This window comes from Bos indicus, chromosome 14, assembly GCF_029378745.1.
Source record: "Bos indicus isolate NIAB-ARS_2022 breed Sahiwal x Tharparkar chromosome 14, NIAB-ARS_B.indTharparkar_mat_pri_1.0, whole genome shotgun sequence".
Taxonomy (NCBI): domain Eukaryota; kingdom Metazoa; phylum Chordata; class Mammalia; order Artiodactyla; family Bovidae; genus Bos; species Bos indicus.
This window is the reverse complement of record NC_091773.1, coordinates 24922351-24941978: the sequence shown is the minus strand read 5'-3', so window position 1 is coordinate 24941978 and position 19628 is coordinate 24922351. Positions and strand designations below refer to the sequence as shown.

The window sequence follows — 19628 nt, the reverse complement described above, 5'->3', positions numbered from 1 at the left end:
GGCATCTGCTCCCATCACTTCATGGCAAATAGATGGGGCAACAGTGAAAACAGTGACAGACTTTAATTTCTTGTGCTCCAAAATCACTGCGGATGGTGACTGCAGCCATGAAATTAAAAGACGCTTGGCTCCTTGGAAGAAAAGCTATGACCAACCTAGACAGCATATTTAAAAAGCAGACATTACTTTACCAACAAAGGTCCATATGTCAAAGCTGTGGTTTTTCCAGTAGTCTCGTATGGATGTGAGAGTTGGACCATAAAGAAAGCTGAACGCCAAAGAATCAATGCTTTTGAACTGTGGTGTTGGAGAAGACTCTTGAGAGTCTCTTGGACGGTGGTGAGATCAAACCAGTCAATCCTAAAGGACATCAGTCCTGAATATTCATTGCTGAAGTTGAAACTCCAATAATTTGGCCACCTGATGCAAAGAACTGACTCACTGGAAAAGACCCTGATGCTGGGAGAGACTGAAGGCAGGAGAAGGGGATGACAGAGGATAAGATGGTTGGATGGCATCACTGACTCGATGGACATGAGTTTGAACAAGCTCTGGGAGTTGGTGATGGATAGGGAAGCCTGGCGTGCTGCAGTACATGGAGTTGCAAAGAGTTGGACACGACTGAGTGACTGAACTGAAGAGCAAAGCATTAAAGCAAGCTCGAGGCCCTTCCCAGTGAGGTTCTCTGGGTGCGCACAGAGGCCCCACATGATTGAAGTAGGCCCTGGTAGCACCCAGTCTGTCCATCCTCACCTGCCATGAGGCTACCCAAGTTCTGCTGCTCCTCTTCAGCTCCCTCCTGTCATTTTTATTACTTTTTTCTTCTAGGCCTATTCTGTCCCTTGTCTTCTAGTTATCTTTAAAGGCCCAGCCAGATACCCACACTGTGCCAGATATTGTGGACACTTGTCTCACTAAATCTGCAAAACCATACTAGGATCTAATGACTTGTAGGGAACATTTTTTTAAGTTCTTATATTTTTGAAGAAGAAGAGTTACATTTTTAAAGTCCTATTTGTGACAGAGAACCTTTTGTGGATGAATATGTAAAAGCAGGTGTCAGGCTGTCTTCTGTGAACTTTTCTGTAGATCCTGTCCCTCCTTTTCTTTAAAACAGATCAAGTTATGTGTAGACTACTGAAACTTCACATGATGGTCACACTGAAAATATACTGGCTTAAAACAACAATGAACAGATGAATGTTTTGATATTTAAAGTTGTTCAAGAAGGTGGACCATGAAGTAAGGTGGACCATTTCTGTACCAGACAAAAGCAGCAGACATGCAATGAAATCAGGCAGATGTCACTGCCAAATGTGAAGCCAACAGAACCACATACTTTCTATTCAAAAATATCACACTTAGCAAAAAGAAAAGATGGTCAATAATTTGGTTTGCAATTGTATTTTAAGCGGATCAAACAGCATAAGCCTCAATATATTTAATGCAGCTCCTCCTTTTGGACAAGTAATTCTAGAAATCATATCTGAGGCACTAAGTCCTTAAAAATTGCATTATCAAATTGTAAACATTAATGGCAACACTGTGTCAGCATAAAAGAAAAGAGAAAACAATTCACTGAAATATTTTAAGGATTATATTTGAATCCTTAAGGAAAATATTAATGTACTAATTTTAAGAAGTCAAATATTTTGATTTTTTATACCAGCAAATCAAGTCATTCAAAAACTGGTTCAAATTGGGGAAGAATAGTCAAATAACTTATGAGTAAAACTTTGGTACATTAATATTTTAAGCACTTTCAAAGTTTCGGAGACTGAACAAATTAAGGAAGCAGCTAAAATATATATATGTCTGTGTATATATAATACATATGTATATATGTATTATATATATGTGTATAATACATATACATTATATAAATGCCTATATAATACATTTATATTATACAAATGTCTGTGTATATATATACATACACATTATATAAATATCTGTGTATAATATATATTATACATATATATACACACATACATATATAATACATGTATTACACATATATCTGTGTGTATATATATATATCAGATAAACTTAAGTGAAAGGGAAGGATATTCAGACTGTGCCAAGATGACCAATCTGCAGACAATAAAGGAAAGACTGTACCTCCTGGTGGAGTGATGGTGGCGGTCAGCACCCTAACCGAGTGAACAGGGCACCAAGAGTGGGGGAACCCGAAACCATAAGGCTCCTGGTGTAACATAATACACAGCAGAAAATGTCAATAAGTAGTACTCTTGACAAGCATGTTTAACAAGAAACTCTTGACAAGCATTTAACGAGAATCTAAATGTGAGGAAACAGTGACCTTGAATGTGGGACATTTTATAAGACATCTGGGCCCAGCTCTTCAATGTCAACGTAATAAGCTTTAAACAGATGAGTTAAAAGCAGACAATGGAAAGATGGGAAGAATGCTCTGGATTCAGATTTAAAACCGGCATCATCAGTGAAATGTATCCTAAATCCTCAAAACCTCTAAGAGTATCTGATTATGGACTATGTAGTAAATGACATGCAGTCAGAGCTCACTTTCTAAGGTGTGAGACATTATCAAGGAGTGTTTGCGTCTTACTGGGTGTGGACTGCAGCCTCTAGGGATGAAGTGCTATCACGGCTGCAATTTACTTTCAGGTGGTTGAGTAACAGAGAGTGTGTGCACCAATGAACTGCTACAGTATATAAACAACTGGTGAATATTGGAGCAGACACAGTATATGTTCATTATCCTAATCTTTTGATTATCTATGTATTTGAAAAATTGTAAAATAAAAAGTTGGGGTGAAAATTATAAATTATAAGTGTTATTCTTTCCATTCAGGAAAGATAGGTCATTTTATCTCCCCTACAGGAAGAAGGAAGGCAGAATAGTAACAAAAAAAGTAATTTCCACTGAATTTTTCAACTTCTGGAGAAATAAAAGACTTTCTGAGAATGAGATGTAATGGGGAAATTCAAGCTTCTCCCTAGTAATGAGATTTGTGTACTAAAAAGACATTAATGAACATATACATGGAAATAAGAAAACTCATGACAATAAAATATACCTGGTTTCCATCTCTTAAATCTTCACTGTTGGTTCTTTTTATAGTTCAGGGGTTTTAACAACAGCAAATACTATCTATCACTATTAGATGTAGCATCATCCAATGGAAGGAAAGACAGAGTCCTAAAGTCACAGATTCTTAAATGGAGAACAAAACACACAGAGGGGTTCCATGGATGGACTTTAAGAAACACGCAAACCTTTAAAAATGAATGACAAAGCTGGATGTAAATGTTCTAGGGGAAAGACGGTGTAGCTTTTATCAGATCCTCAATGAGTCCTATGACTCAAAATAGAACCACAGTGCCCAAGAAAAATACTACTCAGTATACTATGCTTTGTGAGGTCTATCAAAACATTAAGTATTTAAGATAATTTCCCCCAAATTTTCTTCTTGCTTTCTATTATAGTTTCAGAAATAGTATCTAAAAATATTTAAGAAATTATAGTTAAAAAATTCCCAAGGCCATTTAAAATAATGTGGGATTAGTGAACTAAAAAGGGATACAAGTTTGAAAAACAAAACTTACCTTTGAGGTGCTGTCTGTGGGCTTTTAAAGGCTGTAGCTTTAGGTCTATCAGATTTGGAAGCTTTGCATTTCACTTCATCTTCATATAATTCTGCCAAGGCCAACTACAGAATAACAGATTTGTTATAAAGTATAAAAACATTAGAAATAAACTCTCTGTACAAAAAGTTAGGAATAGAAAATTAACTTGTAATTGAGTAGTCAAGATTTTTAATTAAAAATGAAGGCTGCTATTTCAGAAGAGGACTCCCTTCCAAAATAAAACCAGTGTAGCTCTCACTAAAATGTCACACATAGTAGCATAAATTAAAGTTACAATAATAGCTTAATTACTTTCAATGAACTATTCAACAGCTTCAAAAATGATTTGTTAACAGATTAGTTTCAAAGTTGGAACTATAATTCTTTTAAAAATACTTGAAGATGTTTTACACTTATGTCAGCTTGCTCTCATTAGATCCCATAAAAATATTTCATTTAGTTCTTCACGTTTTCAAAATCTGAGTACATAAAACAATTTCAAAATTATTCTATTTATAAGTTTACCAGACATAAAAACTTCTAAAGTTTAGGAAAATAAGCTTCTAAAAAATAAAAGACAATGAAAAATATATATATAGTTTATATAACTGTTAGAAAGCAGTATTACCAAATTATGCTTTATAAATATATGGCTGGATATCTCTTTCAAAATGAAGTCAACAAAGCATACTTTTTGAAACTGCAATTTTAAGAAATTATCAAAATATTTCATTATTATATAAGCTATATTGTTTCCACTTTTGACATCCTTGGACAACTCAAGTCAGACTTTCCTTCATGGCCCTTGTGGCTATTCAATTAAAACTGGCATGACCCTAATCTTTGGAAAATTAAAAAAACCAAGAAACACTCTGCTGCAAAACTCAGATGAAGTACTCCTAGAAAACGAGAAATATGAAACAATCTCCAGGGATTCTGTCCTCAGTAGGAAAAGAAAAATAGGGAACTGGGCCAAAGCTAATTTTCTGAAGAGTCTATTAATCAACCTTTAAAATATGCAAGAAACAAGAAAACAAAACTGAAAGGCTTTATTTTTCCCACCTAACTTTTGACCGCCACTGCTTACACATATGTCAACTTTCATGTTTCTATCATGTTAATTTTGCAAGAAACCTTAATTATAAAAGTGCAGTGTAGCCTAAAAGAATCTTATTAAACTCCTAACTTAGGTTCTTACTGTGTGAGCTTAAGCAAATTATTTAACTTCTCTGAGCTTTTTAGTTCCCTCATCTTCTAATGTCTACAATAAAGGGATTACATAATGTATGTGAAGCACAAGGCAAATGCTCCATTACCAGAAGGTAGTATTAAAACCTCCTCAACAATGATTTTTATCACTGTTTCATTTTCCCCAAGATTTTTCTTGCTCCAGTATTATCTATATATCTTCTATGATCTTTTCCTACCTTATCTTCTCCAAAAGGGAGAAACAAACAAATCACCCTCACCATGCACAAAAAAATAAATGAGAGAGATGGACAGAGACAGACACTCTAATTACCTGGACCCAAGGTTTTAAGAAATTTTTACCTTCAAAAATTTTCTTCAAAACCATATTCCTTTATGGATTTCCTCATGAGATGATAATATTGCTCTATGAATTATTTTTATGCTATTCCTCCATCAATGGAAATGGTACCTGTATGTCAAAGGCCCATTATAGCCATCCTTTATGAAGCCTTTTCTAGTTTTCTTAAGTGATGTAAATCCTTATAGCATATGGCATTCTATTATTGACACATATTAAATATTACATTCTCATCACTTGTGTACTTTTCTTACTATTTCATCCCCCCTACTATAATTTATAAATTTCTGCCTCTTGAGAAATTTGTATGCAGGTCAGGAAGCAACAGTTAAAACTGGACATGGAACAACAGACTGGTTCCAAATAGGAAAAGGAGTACGTCAAGGCTGTATATTGTCACCCTGCTTATTTAACTTCTATGCAGAGTACATCATGAGAAACGCTGGACTGGAAGAAACACAAGCTGGAATCAAGATTGCCGGGAGAAATATCAATAAACTCAGCTATGCAGATGACACCACCCTTATGGCAGAAAGTGAGGAGGAACTAAAAAGCCTCTTGATGAAAGTGAAAGCAGAGAGTGAAAAAGTTGGCTTAAAGCTCAACATTCAGAAAACGAAGATCATGGCATCTGGTCCCATCACATCATGGGAAATAGATGGGCAAACAGTGGAAACAGTGTCAGACTTTATTTTTTTGGGCTCCAAAATCACTGCAGATGGTGACTGCAGCCATGAAATTGAAAGACGCTTACTCCTTGGAAGGAAAGTTATGACCAACCTAGATAGCACATTCAAAAGCAGAGACATTACTTTGCCAACAAAGGTCTGTCTAGTCAAGGCTATGGTTTTTCCTGTGGTCATGTATGGATATGAGAGTTGGACTGTGAAGAAGGCTGAGCGCCGAAGAATTGATGCTTTTGAACTGTGGTGTTGGAGAAGACTCTTGAGAGTCCCTTGGACTGCAAGGAGATCCAACCAGTCCATTCTGAAGGAGATCAGCCCTGGGATTTCTTTGGAAGGAATGATGCTAAAGCTGAAACTCCAGTACTTTGGCCACCTCACGCGAAGAGTTGACTCATTGGAAAAGACTCTGATGCTGGGAGGGATTGGGGGCAGGAGGAGCAGGGGACGACAGAGGATGAGATGGCTGGATGGCATCACTGACTCGATGGACGTGAGTCTGGGTGAACTCCGGGAGTTGGTGATGGACAGGGAGGCCTGGCGTGCTGCGATTCATGGGGTCGCAAAGAGTAGGACATGACTGAACGACTGAATTGACTGACTGAATGACTTTAATTTAGGCTTCCCAAATTGTTTCTAATGCAGAACTGGACAGGCACCCAGAAAATTCTTATTAAATTATGTAGACTACAACACAACAGGAATCATAGAGAGATATGGGTAGATAACTTATGCTATAGATTTAAAAACTGAGATATTGGGTTGGCCAAAAGTTTGTTTGGGTTTTTTTTTTCATAAGCTGTTATGGAAAAATCTGAATGAACTTTTTGGCAAACTCAAAATTTCCTATAGTTTTGTACCTTGTTTTTTGCTTGAAGAAGATGTGAACAAACCTTGACAATCAAATAATCTTCTACAAAATAAATGAATAATGCAAACAATGCCTCTGATTCCATGAAATGTGGAACATATATTAATAAAATAGGAATATAGAGAAAATTACATCAGACCAGGGGGTCCAACTAGCTGAAAGGTTCTAGTTATTATTGGCACATCATTAACTTAGAAGAAAATGAATGATATTTAAAGGGAATTAATGCCAGGATCCATGATGTCCCTATAGCATCATATGGCATAAATTCATTAGCTAATTAGTATTATTTAACATAGCAAATGACACCATATCTGAAGAGATAATAAACTGAGGTACTGGTTAAAACCAGTAGAAAATGACAGAAAAATCTCAAATAAAGAGATAAAAATACATGCATTGTGAAATAATTATGGACTGTGAATTATCAGGACAGATTTCCATGAGCTAAACAACTAAATTATGTGATATTTCAATCACACAGAGAGAATAAAATATGTAAGCACTGATAATTTTTTCTCTAGAACTGGAAATGTGATGAATGTGTGAAAAGAACCTGAAACTGTGGGTAAGAATATCAACAACACAGCAAAAGACTGAAAGTACTGGAACTCCCAGTCTTAGACAACTGCCAGAAGGTATAATGTTATTGTTTAGTCGCTCAGTCCTGTTCTTTGTGACCTGGTGGACCTTAGCCTGCAAGGCTCCTCTGTCTATGGGATTTTCCAGGCAAGAATACTGGAGTAGGTTGCCATGCCCTCCTCCAGGGGATCTTCCCAATCCAGGCACTGAACCAGCATCTCCTGCACTGGCGGGAGGATTCTTTACCCCTGAGCCACCTGGGAAGCCCAGAAGGTACAATACAGACTTAAATCTAGAAGAGCAACATCAGCATCACCTGGGGGCCCTTTAAAACTGCAGGTGCTCAAGCCCTGCCCTGGACCAAGAGAGTCAGAAACTCAGGGTGGGGTTCAGGAACCTGTGCTTGAGCAAACCTTTCAGGTGACTCTGATGCACGTTAAAACTGAGAACCAAGGATAAGGGACACTGACACCAAGAGGATGAAGGTCCCAGATAGTCCTACTCTTTCCTCACTGACAGAACTCTCTTCTCTGCCCCATCCAAAGCCTATTCCAAACCCTGGTAAGTACTTAAGTTAGCCCCAATTTTTCCCCAACTCCAACCTATATGGAAATAAAGAAATAAAAACAGAAATCTTTTTCTTTTGATATCATTCTGAGGAGACCTGGAACAGAGTGTACCTAATCTGTTAACTCCACGTGTGTGGATAGAGGGAAGGGCATGACAAGAGACAAAGGGCTCTGAAGACGTTCAGAACTACTAATGAACACTGAGGTTTGGGGTGAGTACTGTCACTTTGTCATTACTTTGACAACAAAGATCTGAATAGTCAAAGCTATGGTTTTTCCAGTCGTCATGTATGGATGTGAGAGTTGGACCATAAAGAAGGCTGAGCACCAAAGAACTGATGCTTTTGAACTGTGGTGTTGGAGAAGACTCTTGAGAGTCCCCTGGACTGCAAGGAGATCAAACCAGTCAATCCTAAAGGAAATCAACCCTGAATACTCATTGGAAGGACTGATGCTGAAGCTGAAATTCCAATACTTTGACCACCTGATGCAAAGAGCTGACTCATTGGAAAATACTCTGATGCTGGGAAAGATGGAAGGCAGGAGGAGAATGGGACAATAGAGGTTGAGATGGTTGGATGGCACCACCAACTCAATGCACATGAGCTTGAGCAAGCTCCAGGAGTTGGTGAAGGACAGGGAAGCCAGGCATGCTGTGGTCCACGGGGTCACAAAGAGCTGGACACACTAAGTGACTGAACAACAAGTGCCACTTAACAGGGGCTTCCCAGGTGGTGCAGAGGAGAAGACCCCACCTGCCAGTGCAGGAGACAGAAGAGATGCGGGTTAGATCTCTGGGTAGGGAAGATCCCCTGCAGTAGGAAATGGCAACCCACTCCAGTATTCTTGCCTGGAGAATCCCATGGACAGAGAAGCCTGGCAGGCTGCAGTCTATGGGGTCACAAAGAGTTGGACACGACTGAGTACCTACATACTGTCACCAGCACTCCTGTCCCAAGCTTCCCCCTTAAATGTTCCCAATTCCGGAGGAGGAAGGGAGATAAAATCTACTCTCATTGTGGGACCCATGGGAAACTTCTGCTTTTAGAGAGTCAGAGGCTCACTGTGCTGGGAGGCTTTTGGGGGACGACCATCCATCTTTCCTGGTGTGGTAAATGAGGAAATCTCTCCTAATTTAGAGGCTGACAAACCCCACACTGCACGGCAGCTGACAAATAGGCACGGAGCGATACTTCTGCTTGTTCCAATTAGTAACACATCACCCTTCTCTCCTCAATAATACTGTGAAAGACTCTTAGAGCAAGTTGCCAGGAAATTAAGAAGTATCTACTGAAAACTGAACTAACTGGGTAATGCTTAAAATAACACAGCTAGATTAAACAATAAAAAGATAATCCAAAAATATTCACTATCCAAGAAACCAGCTGGGGAGAAGAACATTATCCAATTCTTTTAAACCTTTGATACGCACTCTATTACTTCATATGTCATTACTTTGGTTCTTTTCTTCCGGGGTTTCTTTGCAAATTCTTCACATTCTTATTAAATTCTAAAATAAACATTATCAATACTTAATGTATTTGAAATGCCAAATCACATTCATAAAAAAATCAGTAATCTACCTACCGAAAAGTAGATAGGAGACTGGAAAAAAAAAAGTTTATTTTCTAATTGATGGTGGAAAGGAAGGCATTCTCAAAATTAGCGACATCTACAACATTTCCAACAATTAATCATATCAATCCAGTGGACTCAGTCTAAATTTGACAAGTATCAGGTGATCATTAACCAAGCTATTCTCATTTTTCACATAAGAAGAAATAGATTTAAATTAGAGAAAGGCTATTAGGTCACATAGTTTTAACTTAGTAGCATTAGATGGACTAACCAGTGAAAGTTACAGTATTTTCTCCTTTAAGGGAAAAAGAGCCAAATATTTAGTAAGCAAGTCTGAGCCAGGGTAATACTGAAGAGGCACTTTACAGACATTCCTTTATTTCATCCTTGACACCTGTGATCAACATAACCCTGAATTTATGAATAAAGACACAGGATCAGAGAAGTTAGGACATTTCTCCTATACTCACGTGACTACTAAGCAGCAAGGTCAAGGAGCAAGCTGAAGCTGTTCTGACTAGAAACACCATTTTTCCCCCAAGGGCACATGCTGCGTCTTAGTGATGCTGGCCTTCAATAGACAAGATGAGGTAGATGAAACCCTCCTACTTCTGGATTCTGTTTACTACTACTAAATTGAGTCATAAATACTGCAAATGTTTTATCAATACATTGAGTTCATTTCCTAAGCTGACACTGATCACTCCATTCTCCAAATTCATCACTGTATGCACTGCTTATCTTGGCACTCAATCATCCTCCATCTTAAAAATGTTGTGTTAAATTCATGTGTATCTTATTTAGGCAAACAATGGGTAGAAATGCCTTTCACACTTCTAGGCCCTTCCAGTGTCCCAGCACCAACTGTGGATTTGATGTACTATTTATCTCTGCATTCCCAGAGCTTAGTAGTATGTTACAGGGCAGGTGGTCAATATACATTCGTTTAAAGAAGCAGAATGAAGGTGTGACAATAAAGAATTATAATAGACCTTTTCTACTAAGCCTGGTAGATGGAGGGACATTCATGTTTAATTATAGTCCCTATAGGCGTTTGGGGTTTCCCAGGTGGCTCAGTGGTAAAGAATCCACTTGCCAATGAAGGAGATGGTGGTTCGATCCCTGGGTAGGGAAGATCCCCTGGAGAAGGAAATGGCAATCCATTCCAGTATTCTTGCCTGGAGAATCCCATGGACAGAGGAGCCTGGCGGGCTACAGTCCATGGGGTCGCAAACCGCGACTGAGGAGACACACATCTTCACTGTTTCAATTTTATCAATCATCTTACAAAGGGACAGTTAAAAAAAACACCCTAAAATGAGTAGCGTGAAGCACCTGGCAGAGGGCGCTGGTATTGAGGCAATTAATGTCAATGTCCTGTAACATTACAAAGTTTTACATCCCCGTTTCTTACGTGCAATGTTTTCTACCCTATAGCAGTAACGACTAGGGTGCGAGACGTAGGATGAAATACTTATTTAGGTCACTGTGAAAGGAGATCAGCCCTGGGATTTCTTTGGAAGGAATGATGCTAAGGCTGAAACTCCAGTACTTTGGCCACCTCATGCGAAGAGTTGACTCACTGAAAAAGGCCCTGATGCTGGGAAGGATTGGGGGCAAGAGGAGAAGGGGACGACAGAGGATGAGATGGCTGGATGGCATCACTGACTCGATGGACGTGAGTCTGAGTGAACTCCGGGAGTTGGTGATGGACAGGGAGGCCTGGCGTGCTGCGATTCATGGGGTCGCAAAGAGTAGGACACGACTGAGCGACTGAACTGAACTGAAAGGGAAAAGCTCTCTGATTAAAAAGGAACCATTTTTACATTTAAATAAGCCAGAAACAGCATCCGAGAGAAACAAGACCAAACCGGCTTCCTTGTGACTCGACTTCCCCACGGCCACCTCAGAGTTTCCTTCTGCAGAAGTCTGACCGGAGCGTCAACCAGTGAAGCATTCAACTGACCCCTCAAAGAAGCCATTCGGAATCAACAGCTGCTTCTTAAAAGGCAAGAGGGGTGGAGGGGAAACGCCGCCGGGACACCTGAGAGCGCGGGGCGCCGACACTCGTTTCTCCCGACGCCCCTGTCCGGCGTGCCGCCCGGGGGAGACCCACGGAGTCCGAGTTCGGTCCCCGGGCGGGTCTGAGAAGCTCGGCCGCGACCGGAACGGCCCCACACATTCCCCCGCCGCACCGCCCGCCGCACCTGCAAGTCCCGCGCGCTCGGGGGCCGCGGCCCCGCCGCCCTCGGCTCCTCCTCGCCCGCCTCTCCGCCGCCGCCCTCCGCCATCTTTCACCGCTCCCGGCACCGCCGCCGACGCGCCTCCCGCGACTTCCGGGGCCGGTTGCCTGGCAACGGCGGGGCGGAGCGGTCCCAGTGCGCCTCCGCCTCCCCCGCCCCTCTCCCCCCCTCCCCGCGCGCCCCTCTTCCGGCGCCCGCCCACCTGTCCGGTCCCGCTCCTTTCCTTAAAGGAAGTTGGCTCAGAGTTTCCTTTCCGAGAAGGGCAGCACGGACTTGGGGATTTCTTTACCCCATGGTGACCATGTCTTCTGGAGAGTTCATCTGATGGAAAGTGCCACCTTACTTTTCCCATCTCGGTCACATTCTCTCGTTTCCCTGCCAAGGATTGGGTGGTGCGTCGACCCCGAAGCGTGAAGTGTTGTTGAGAAAAGAACCCCGTAAACTCTCTGTGATTAGAGCTGCTGCTGCTAAGTCGCTTCAGTCGTGTCCGACTCTGTGCGAGCCCAGAGACGGCAGCCCACCAGGCTCCCCCGTCCCTGGGATTCTCCAGGCAAGAACCCTGGAGTGGGTTGCCATTTCCTTCTCCAATGCATGAAAGTGAAAAGAGAAAGTGAAGTTGCTCAGTCGTCTTCGACTCTTAGCGACCCCATGGACTGCAGCCCACCAGGCTCCTCCGTCCATGGGATTCTCCGGGCAAGAGTACTGGAGTGGGGTGCCGTTGCCTTCTCCAGCGATTAGAGCTAGATACTCCTAAATTCTCTTTATTCACCTGAGACTTGTTCAGACTCCTGTCTTATCCCAGGTTTTTTCTATGACTCCGGACGCAAAGGTAAAAAGAAAGTAGTCCTGGTCATTATAAACCTCACAGTCTAGCGGAGGAAAAGAGATATAAACAGCGTAAATGCCATTTGCAGTAAAACTTTGCAGGAAATGTTCGGAGTGGAAGATGGGTGTGAAGGGAAATATTCTGCTGGCATCTGCTGCGTGCACCGTGCTAGGTGCGTTCTTTGTGTTCTCTTGTCTGCTGCTCTTGGAGGTGAGTATTGTTATTCCGTGTTATACCCAAGGAAAACTGATGACTAGTAACCACTAAATTCACTCTGTTGTGAATGGCGGTAGCGGATACTAAGCCTTGCATTTGCTGGTTATCCCAATGTTCTTTTTAGTACAGTATTTGTTGTTCAGCTGCTCTGTCGTGTCGCACTCTGCAACCCCATGGACTGCAGTACGCCAGGCTTCCCTGTGCTTGACAGTCTCCAGGAGTTTGCTCAAACTCATGTCCGTTGAGTCCATGATGCCATCCAACCATCTCGTCCAACATCTTGTCCAATTAGTACAACCATCTTTTTCAATTAGTACAACATTCTGCCCTAGAAATCCCTGGATCTTCCTTATATCCCATAAAGCCAATGGCATTTTGCCCCAGTCTTGAAGGATAAGTGCTCCTGATAAACTTTGAACCTAAAAGGACCACAGCGAAAGGCATGGGTTTGAAATACCATGTTAATGCTGGTAACCACATGGCTGAACCTTAGGAGAAATGATAAAAGATGGTTGGGGTTGGAGCGTGTGATTGCCATCTAGCCTGGAGATGCAGGACAGGTACTGAGGGGTCTTGCCTTAGTGAAGACATCAAATATTATGCCCTGGGCCAATGATTCTCAAGGCTCGTGCACAAAGACCTCCCCTCCCATTCCCAATGCAGGAACTCAGATTTAATTAGTATGGGATTCCAGTCAGGCATATTTTTTAAGATGCTCCCCATGTGGACTTTGTTTCTGGCCATGACAGTGTTCCTGATACTGGATTTGCCTTCCCCTCCCAACAATGAAAACACTAGACAAAATATATGAGACGATTATTTCCAGACACCGAACTACAGGCAGTACAGATCTGTGCTGTGCCAGAGAAGGGAAACGAGCGAGATGAGCGATGTTTGTCCTGGCTTTGTGCCTGGAACTCTCCTACAGTGCTGGTGAAATAGAAAATGGTGCAGCTACTTTGGAAAATAGTTTCTTCTAAACTTAAGTATTCATTGTCTTAAGACCCAGCATTGACCCTCCCAAGTATTGACCCAAGAGGAATGAAAATATGTGTTGACGAAAATATTTGTACCTAAATGTTCATAGAAGCTTTATTCATGATAGCTCCAAACTGCAAACTATCCAAATGTCCATCAACAAATGAATGAATAACATTTTGAGAAATTTCATAGCACAGACTACTACTCAACAATAAAAAGGAAGAAATTACTGATTAACACACCATGACTGAATCTCAAAGCCATGATCTTGAGTAAAAGAAGTCAGATGCAAAAAAGTAAATATTGTCTGATTCAATGTGTGTGAGATTCTAGAGCAGGCAAAACTTATCTTTACTGAAGGAAAACTGGCAGTAAATTGCTTGGGGTCAGTTCTTTGGGAAATGATAAACTTGGGGAATTTGACCGACAAAGGATATGTGGGAACTATTTGAGGTGATGAAAATGTTTTATATCTTTATTGGTAGTGATAGTTACATATATGTGTGAGTATTTGTCAAAAACATATTGAACTATATACTTAAAATGAGTGTACCTTATTATATGTAAATCATACATTTACACAATTGGTTGAACCCCCCCCACCCCAGATAATTCTGTTGCACAGCCATGGTTGAGAACCACTGGTCTTAGGCAATTGGGAGCCATTAAGTGATTTGTGATTTAAAAAGATAACAGAAGCCTCAGTGTGTAAGATGAATAAGAATCATGAAATTAGCAGGTTATTACAACAGTGAGGGATGAGCAAGATTAAAGAACATTTTTTTTTTTTTGGCTGTGTAGCTCATGTGATCTCAGTTCCCTGATCAGGGATCGAACCTGGGCCCAAGGCAGTGAGGGGACTTCCAAGATTAAAGTTTTATCAGTGGCAGTGAGTAAAAAGAGAAGCAATAATTGGTAGAGATTTTAGGACCTGAGCCAACTGGGGCTGGAGTCTTTCATGAGAAATATAGGAAAGAAGGAGGGGTAAAGAATGACACTCAGGGTTTTGGCTAGGTGATTTGGCACATAGTGCCTCCTACAAATCTTTGAGTTGAGAAGGAGAGGCAGACTTCAAAAGAAAGAAACAAGTTTGTTCTGGACACGTTGTGGCTTTGTTTTGCTTTGTTTTCTCCCAGTTTTATTGAGGTATGACTGACACCTGGTGCTGTGTAACTTTAAGGGGTATAGCATAATGATCTGACTTACATACATCATGGAATGTTTACCCCAGTAGGTTTAGTGAACATCTATCAGATTGCATAGATATAAAATAAAATAGGAAAGGTCACTTTGGAGATCATCAGCTTAAAATCATCCCATCTAATTTATATAATAGGTAGGTGTATGTAAACCTCATGGGACCTAAAATTTGTAATAGATACACACACACCCACACACACAAAGAAGAAGGACTCCAAACATCACACTAAACATAGTCATAAAACCACAAGGGAAGAGAGTATTATGGACATTTTGAACGTGAAATTTTTGTGGGACACAGGGAAATACTTCATGGAGCAACTGCAAATGTGGGTCTAGATACTAGGAGGCGAGGAGAGGATTCTGAAGATAGGGAATTGGTGTTGACTGCCCGTGAGTGATAACAGGGTAGGTGAGGCTTTTGGAAAAGTGTGAGATGTGATAAAATTCGAGGAACAAGAATACTCGGAAAAAAACAAACCTGAAAGTCTCAGCGGGTAAAAGGAGAATATTCAGAGGAGACGCTGAAAGTAGTCAGAGAGGAAGGACGAAGACAAGAGGCTGGACAGACCAGTGAGAAGGCAATTTCGAGGAGACTAACAGTGCCATTTCCTACAGATAATCAAGGTTAGGATTGGAGCAGTTCCCTGGTGGGCTAGTGGTCAGGATTTGGTGCTTTCACTGGCTTGGCCCGGGTTCAATCCTGGATCGGGTAATTAAGATACCATGAGTCTCGCAGTAAGGCAAAAAAAAAAAAAAGAGAATTGGAATGTGTCCACTGGATTAAGAGAAGAGGTTGCAGTACCAGGGTCACTATGAATTTCTTAGAGAGGAAAACCCACATTTTAGCAGTTTGAGATTGACAGCTGGGACAGTGAAGCTGTGTTTTCGAGATACTTAAAGTCAGGGATGTGCAGGAGGTGGCTTATCCTGGTTCAGGAGAGCCTATGGTTAATTTTTCAGGAATTTTAAAAGCAGTTGTTAAACACAGCCAGTATTAAAAATTAAGGGCAAAGAGGGAGGGATAAATCAGGAGTATGGGAACTAACAGATACTGTAGCCTGCCAGGCTCATCTGTCCATGGGATTTCTCAGACAACAATACTGGAGTGGGTTGCCATTCCCTTTCCCAGGAAATCTTCCGATCCAGGGATTGAACCTGCTTCTCTTGTGTCTCCTGCATTGGCAGATGGATTCTTTACCACTAGCACCACGTGGGAAGCTCACAGAAGCTTCAGATACACACTGCCATATATAAAGTAAATAAACAACAGGAATTTTACAATATAGCATAGGGAACCCCATATTCAATATCTTGTAATAACCTCTGGAAAAGACTAGAAAAAAGATACATAAATGTATATATGTATAACTGAATTACTTTGCTGTACACCTGAAACTAACACAACCTTGTAAATCAACTATGCTTCAATTAAAAAAGTAAAAGAAAAGTAAATTACAAAAACTTACAATGAAATCATATTAAAAAGCAATGTAATCAATACTCAAGAGATTATTTCAAAATTATTTAAATACACTTTATTATTATCCATACATCTGTTGTATTTACATGATGAAATACCATATAATGGTCTGCTGTGGTGGCAGCATGTTGGTAGCTTGAAACTCACCAAGGTGGGAGTATTTACATCTCAGAAGTTGACAAATGCTGCACATCAGACATTGATTTATTGTTTTGTTCATTGTTTAAGAATATAGTGGAGAAAATGTTTACAAGGCAGTTAAGACTTAAATTGTGCTGTGTCTGTAACTGTGAATAGCACAGCTAGCTAGCTAAGTCGATTCAGTCGTGTCCGACTCTGTGCGACCCTGTAGACGGCAACCCACCAGGCTCCTGAGTCCGTGGGATTCTCCAGGCAAGAGTACTGGAGCGGGTTGCCATTGCCTTCTCCAATGCATTAAAGTGAAAAGTGAAAGTGAAGTCGCTCAGTTGTGCCCGACTCTTATCGACCCCACGGACTGCACCGTGGGATTCTCCAGGCAAGAGTACTGGAGTGGGTTGCCACTGCCTTCTCCAGTGAATAGCACAGGGGATTAAAAAAAGAGAGACATTCTTTCAGTATGTGACCAGCTCGTTTGGGCTACTTTCTGGCCTTCTGCTCAGTTTCTTGAACTTTTCCTTAGGTCCCCACAGCTAAGGTGCAGGTGAGGGATTGCAGAGGAGTTTTGCAGATGACTTGGGGTTCCCTTTCTTTGGCAACCTCTTTGCTAGGATTGGGCTTCCTAGGGGCTCAGACAGTAAAGAATCCACCCACAAAGCAGGGGACCTGTGTTTGATTTCTGGGTTGAGAAGATCCACTGGAGAAGGGACCCCATGGTCAGAGGAGCCTGGCGGGCTACAGTTCACGGGGTCGCAAAGAGATGGACACAACTGAGCAACTAATACTTGCTAGGTTTCCTCCTCTTAATTTCCAGCCCTGAATTCCGACCACTGATAATAACTCCCGATTGCATCATTGCCTCCCCTCTGCTTTTTCTAGTTGATGTGTGTAAGCGATGCTTGAACAACGTGGGGGCATAGTCTGCATAGTCAAAAATGTGCTATAACATTACAGTCAGCTGTCTGTATCGGTGGTTCTGGATCTGAGCATCAACCCATAGATCATGTAGTTAACTGTAGTATGTATTTATTGAAAAAAATTCACCTCTAAGTTCAGTCCTGTGCAGGTCAAGCCCATGTTGTTCAAGGGTCAGCTGTATTCTCTTTATCTACCAGCTGTTTCTTTTTCTCCCCAGTGGCTCCTTTTAAAGACAATCATTAGATCTACCTATAGAAGTGACAACCTTTTATTTTATTGTAATCTTGAGTATTAGATAATCTAACTCCTTAGGACCATGTGTGAGATAAAATGGGAAATAAAATTGAAATGGGAATTCTAAATGTACAATTAGTGTATGTGTACACGCCAGTCAGGAAAGGTGATATTCTGGTAACAAATAGTCCACAGATCTCCGTGGTGCTTATAGACCATGGGGTGAGGATGAGTCAATGGCGACAGTCTCTGTCTCATATTAGCCTCACTTAGAGACCCCAACTGACGTCACCACCTCCATTCTCTGGAACAATCTCTGCTGTCACACAGTGGGGAGAAAATTCAGCAAATCATGCTCAGATCTTAAAGCTGTTGCCTATATCAGGCACTTCATGTTCCCACCCATATGTCCTTGGCCAAAATGAATCCAGCGCTCCCGCCTGACTGTCCAGGACTTGAGCGACTGCAGTCCCACCATGTGGTCTGAGGAGGAAGCTGCAGATGGGACATCAGGGGTGACCATTTCAGTGTGATTCACAGGTTAAGAGCAGGGAGCATTCAAGTCTTTCCTGCACTGGTTCCAAATCACTGGTCCTGGAGTAAACAGTCCCTTGCATCTTGTTCTGAAATTGTGACAGAGATACTGTACAGTGGACTAGGAGCTGTAACTAAGAAAATGTAGTGTTGTAATAATCACTACACGATGCCCAGAAAGCTGCTCTTTTAATATCTGAAGCTACCGAGGTTTTCCCTCTGTCATCGCAGTTAGAAAAGTTAGAATTGTTCTCAGATAGTGGCTTCAGAATTATGTGAGGCTTCCCAGGTGGCGCAGTGGTCAAGAATCCGCCCACCAATGCAGGAGACGCAAGAGATTTGGGTTGGATCCTTGGGTCAAGAATATCACCTGGAGGAGGAAAGGCAACCCACTGCAGTATTCTTGCCTGGAGAATTCCATGGACTGAGGAGCCTGGTGGGCTATAGTCCATGGACTTGCAAAGACATAACTGAGCAACTAAACATGCACGCATGACACAAGGACTTCCCTGCAGGTCCACTGCAGGGGGCGTGGGCCCCTGGTCAGGGAACTAAGATCCTGCATGTTGCACAGTGCAACCAAAATAATAGAAAAGAATTATGAGGACATGGCATCACTCTTACACACGAGCTCTGCTCTCCACAGGCATTTCCCTCTTCATGCTTCCTTCCTGGTTCTCAACTGTGTCATGTGTAACTGTTTGTGTTTGTTAGTGAAGTTTTCAGACAAGAAAGCATCCCCAGGAAGAGCAAGGAGAAGAATAAAGGAAGAGTAAAAGGCACTGGAACTGCAGCAGGGAAGTTCTGTTCATCCGTGCCTGAAAATGGGGCATCTGAGTAAATGCACAGAATTTAGCAGCTCTGTGGAGGCCAGCCAGGGAGTGTTCAATAAAGGACCAGATTCCGGTATGACCTGATGACACTGGACAGCAGGACTGGAGGGATTGATTTTAGCTGCGGTGAAAGACCAGGCGCAGGCCTGAGACCTTGGCCTTGTTTGGGGGTAGTTGCCACTCGTGCTGATGGGCGGTCCTGGTTGCTCCGTTGGCCAGTTCCCCGTGTGCCCTCAGGAGGCTGCACAGGCGCGGAGATGCTGATACCTCTGAGGTTGTAGGAAGCACCACAAGGTCTGTGGTGCCCTGGCCTGGCCCCTCAGCAAGCAGCATCCACGTCATCACTTCCATGCTCACCTGGCTGGGAGGTGCTGGCCTATAGCTCTGCTTTGGTCTCTTTTCAACCACGTGCTGTAGTGTTGACTCAGAGGTGTCCGGCTTTACAAGTTGACACATCGCTCCAGTGAAGGACCACGGTGCCTCTCCTGGTAACACTGGCTTCTGCATTCAGCTGTCCCTTCAGACTCTGCATCTGTGTTCAGAGGTGTCCAGCTTTACGAGTTGACACATCGCTCCAG

The 19628-nt window shown here is 41.9% G+C and overlaps 1 protein-coding gene and 1 long non-coding RNA gene across 2 annotated transcripts in view; one reads left to right on the top strand and one right to left on the bottom strand.

The window, feature by feature from the left end:
- UBXN2B (UBX domain protein 2B) overlaps positions 1-11767 on the bottom strand; it is a 30752-nt gene extending 18985 nt beyond the window's left edge. Inside the window, exons 1-2 of the mRNA XM_070802562.1 lie at positions 11652-11767; positions 3592-3695 (exon numbers count right to left, since the gene is read on the bottom strand). Coding sequence (XP_070658663.1) covers positions 3592-3695; positions 11652-11735 — 188 coding nt within the window. The 5' untranslated portion in view covers positions 11736-11767. The remainder of the gene's footprint in view (positions 1-3591; positions 3696-11651) is intronic.
- A 130-nt stretch (positions 11768-11897) lies between these two features.
- The window catches only part of LOC139186895 (uncharacterized), a 40171-nt gene continuing 32440 nt past the window's right edge, over positions 11898-19628 (top strand). The window contains exon 1 of the long non-coding RNA XR_011570575.1: positions 11898-12723. This is a non-coding gene — a long non-coding RNA (uncharacterized lncRNA). The remainder of the gene's footprint in view (positions 12724-19628) is intronic.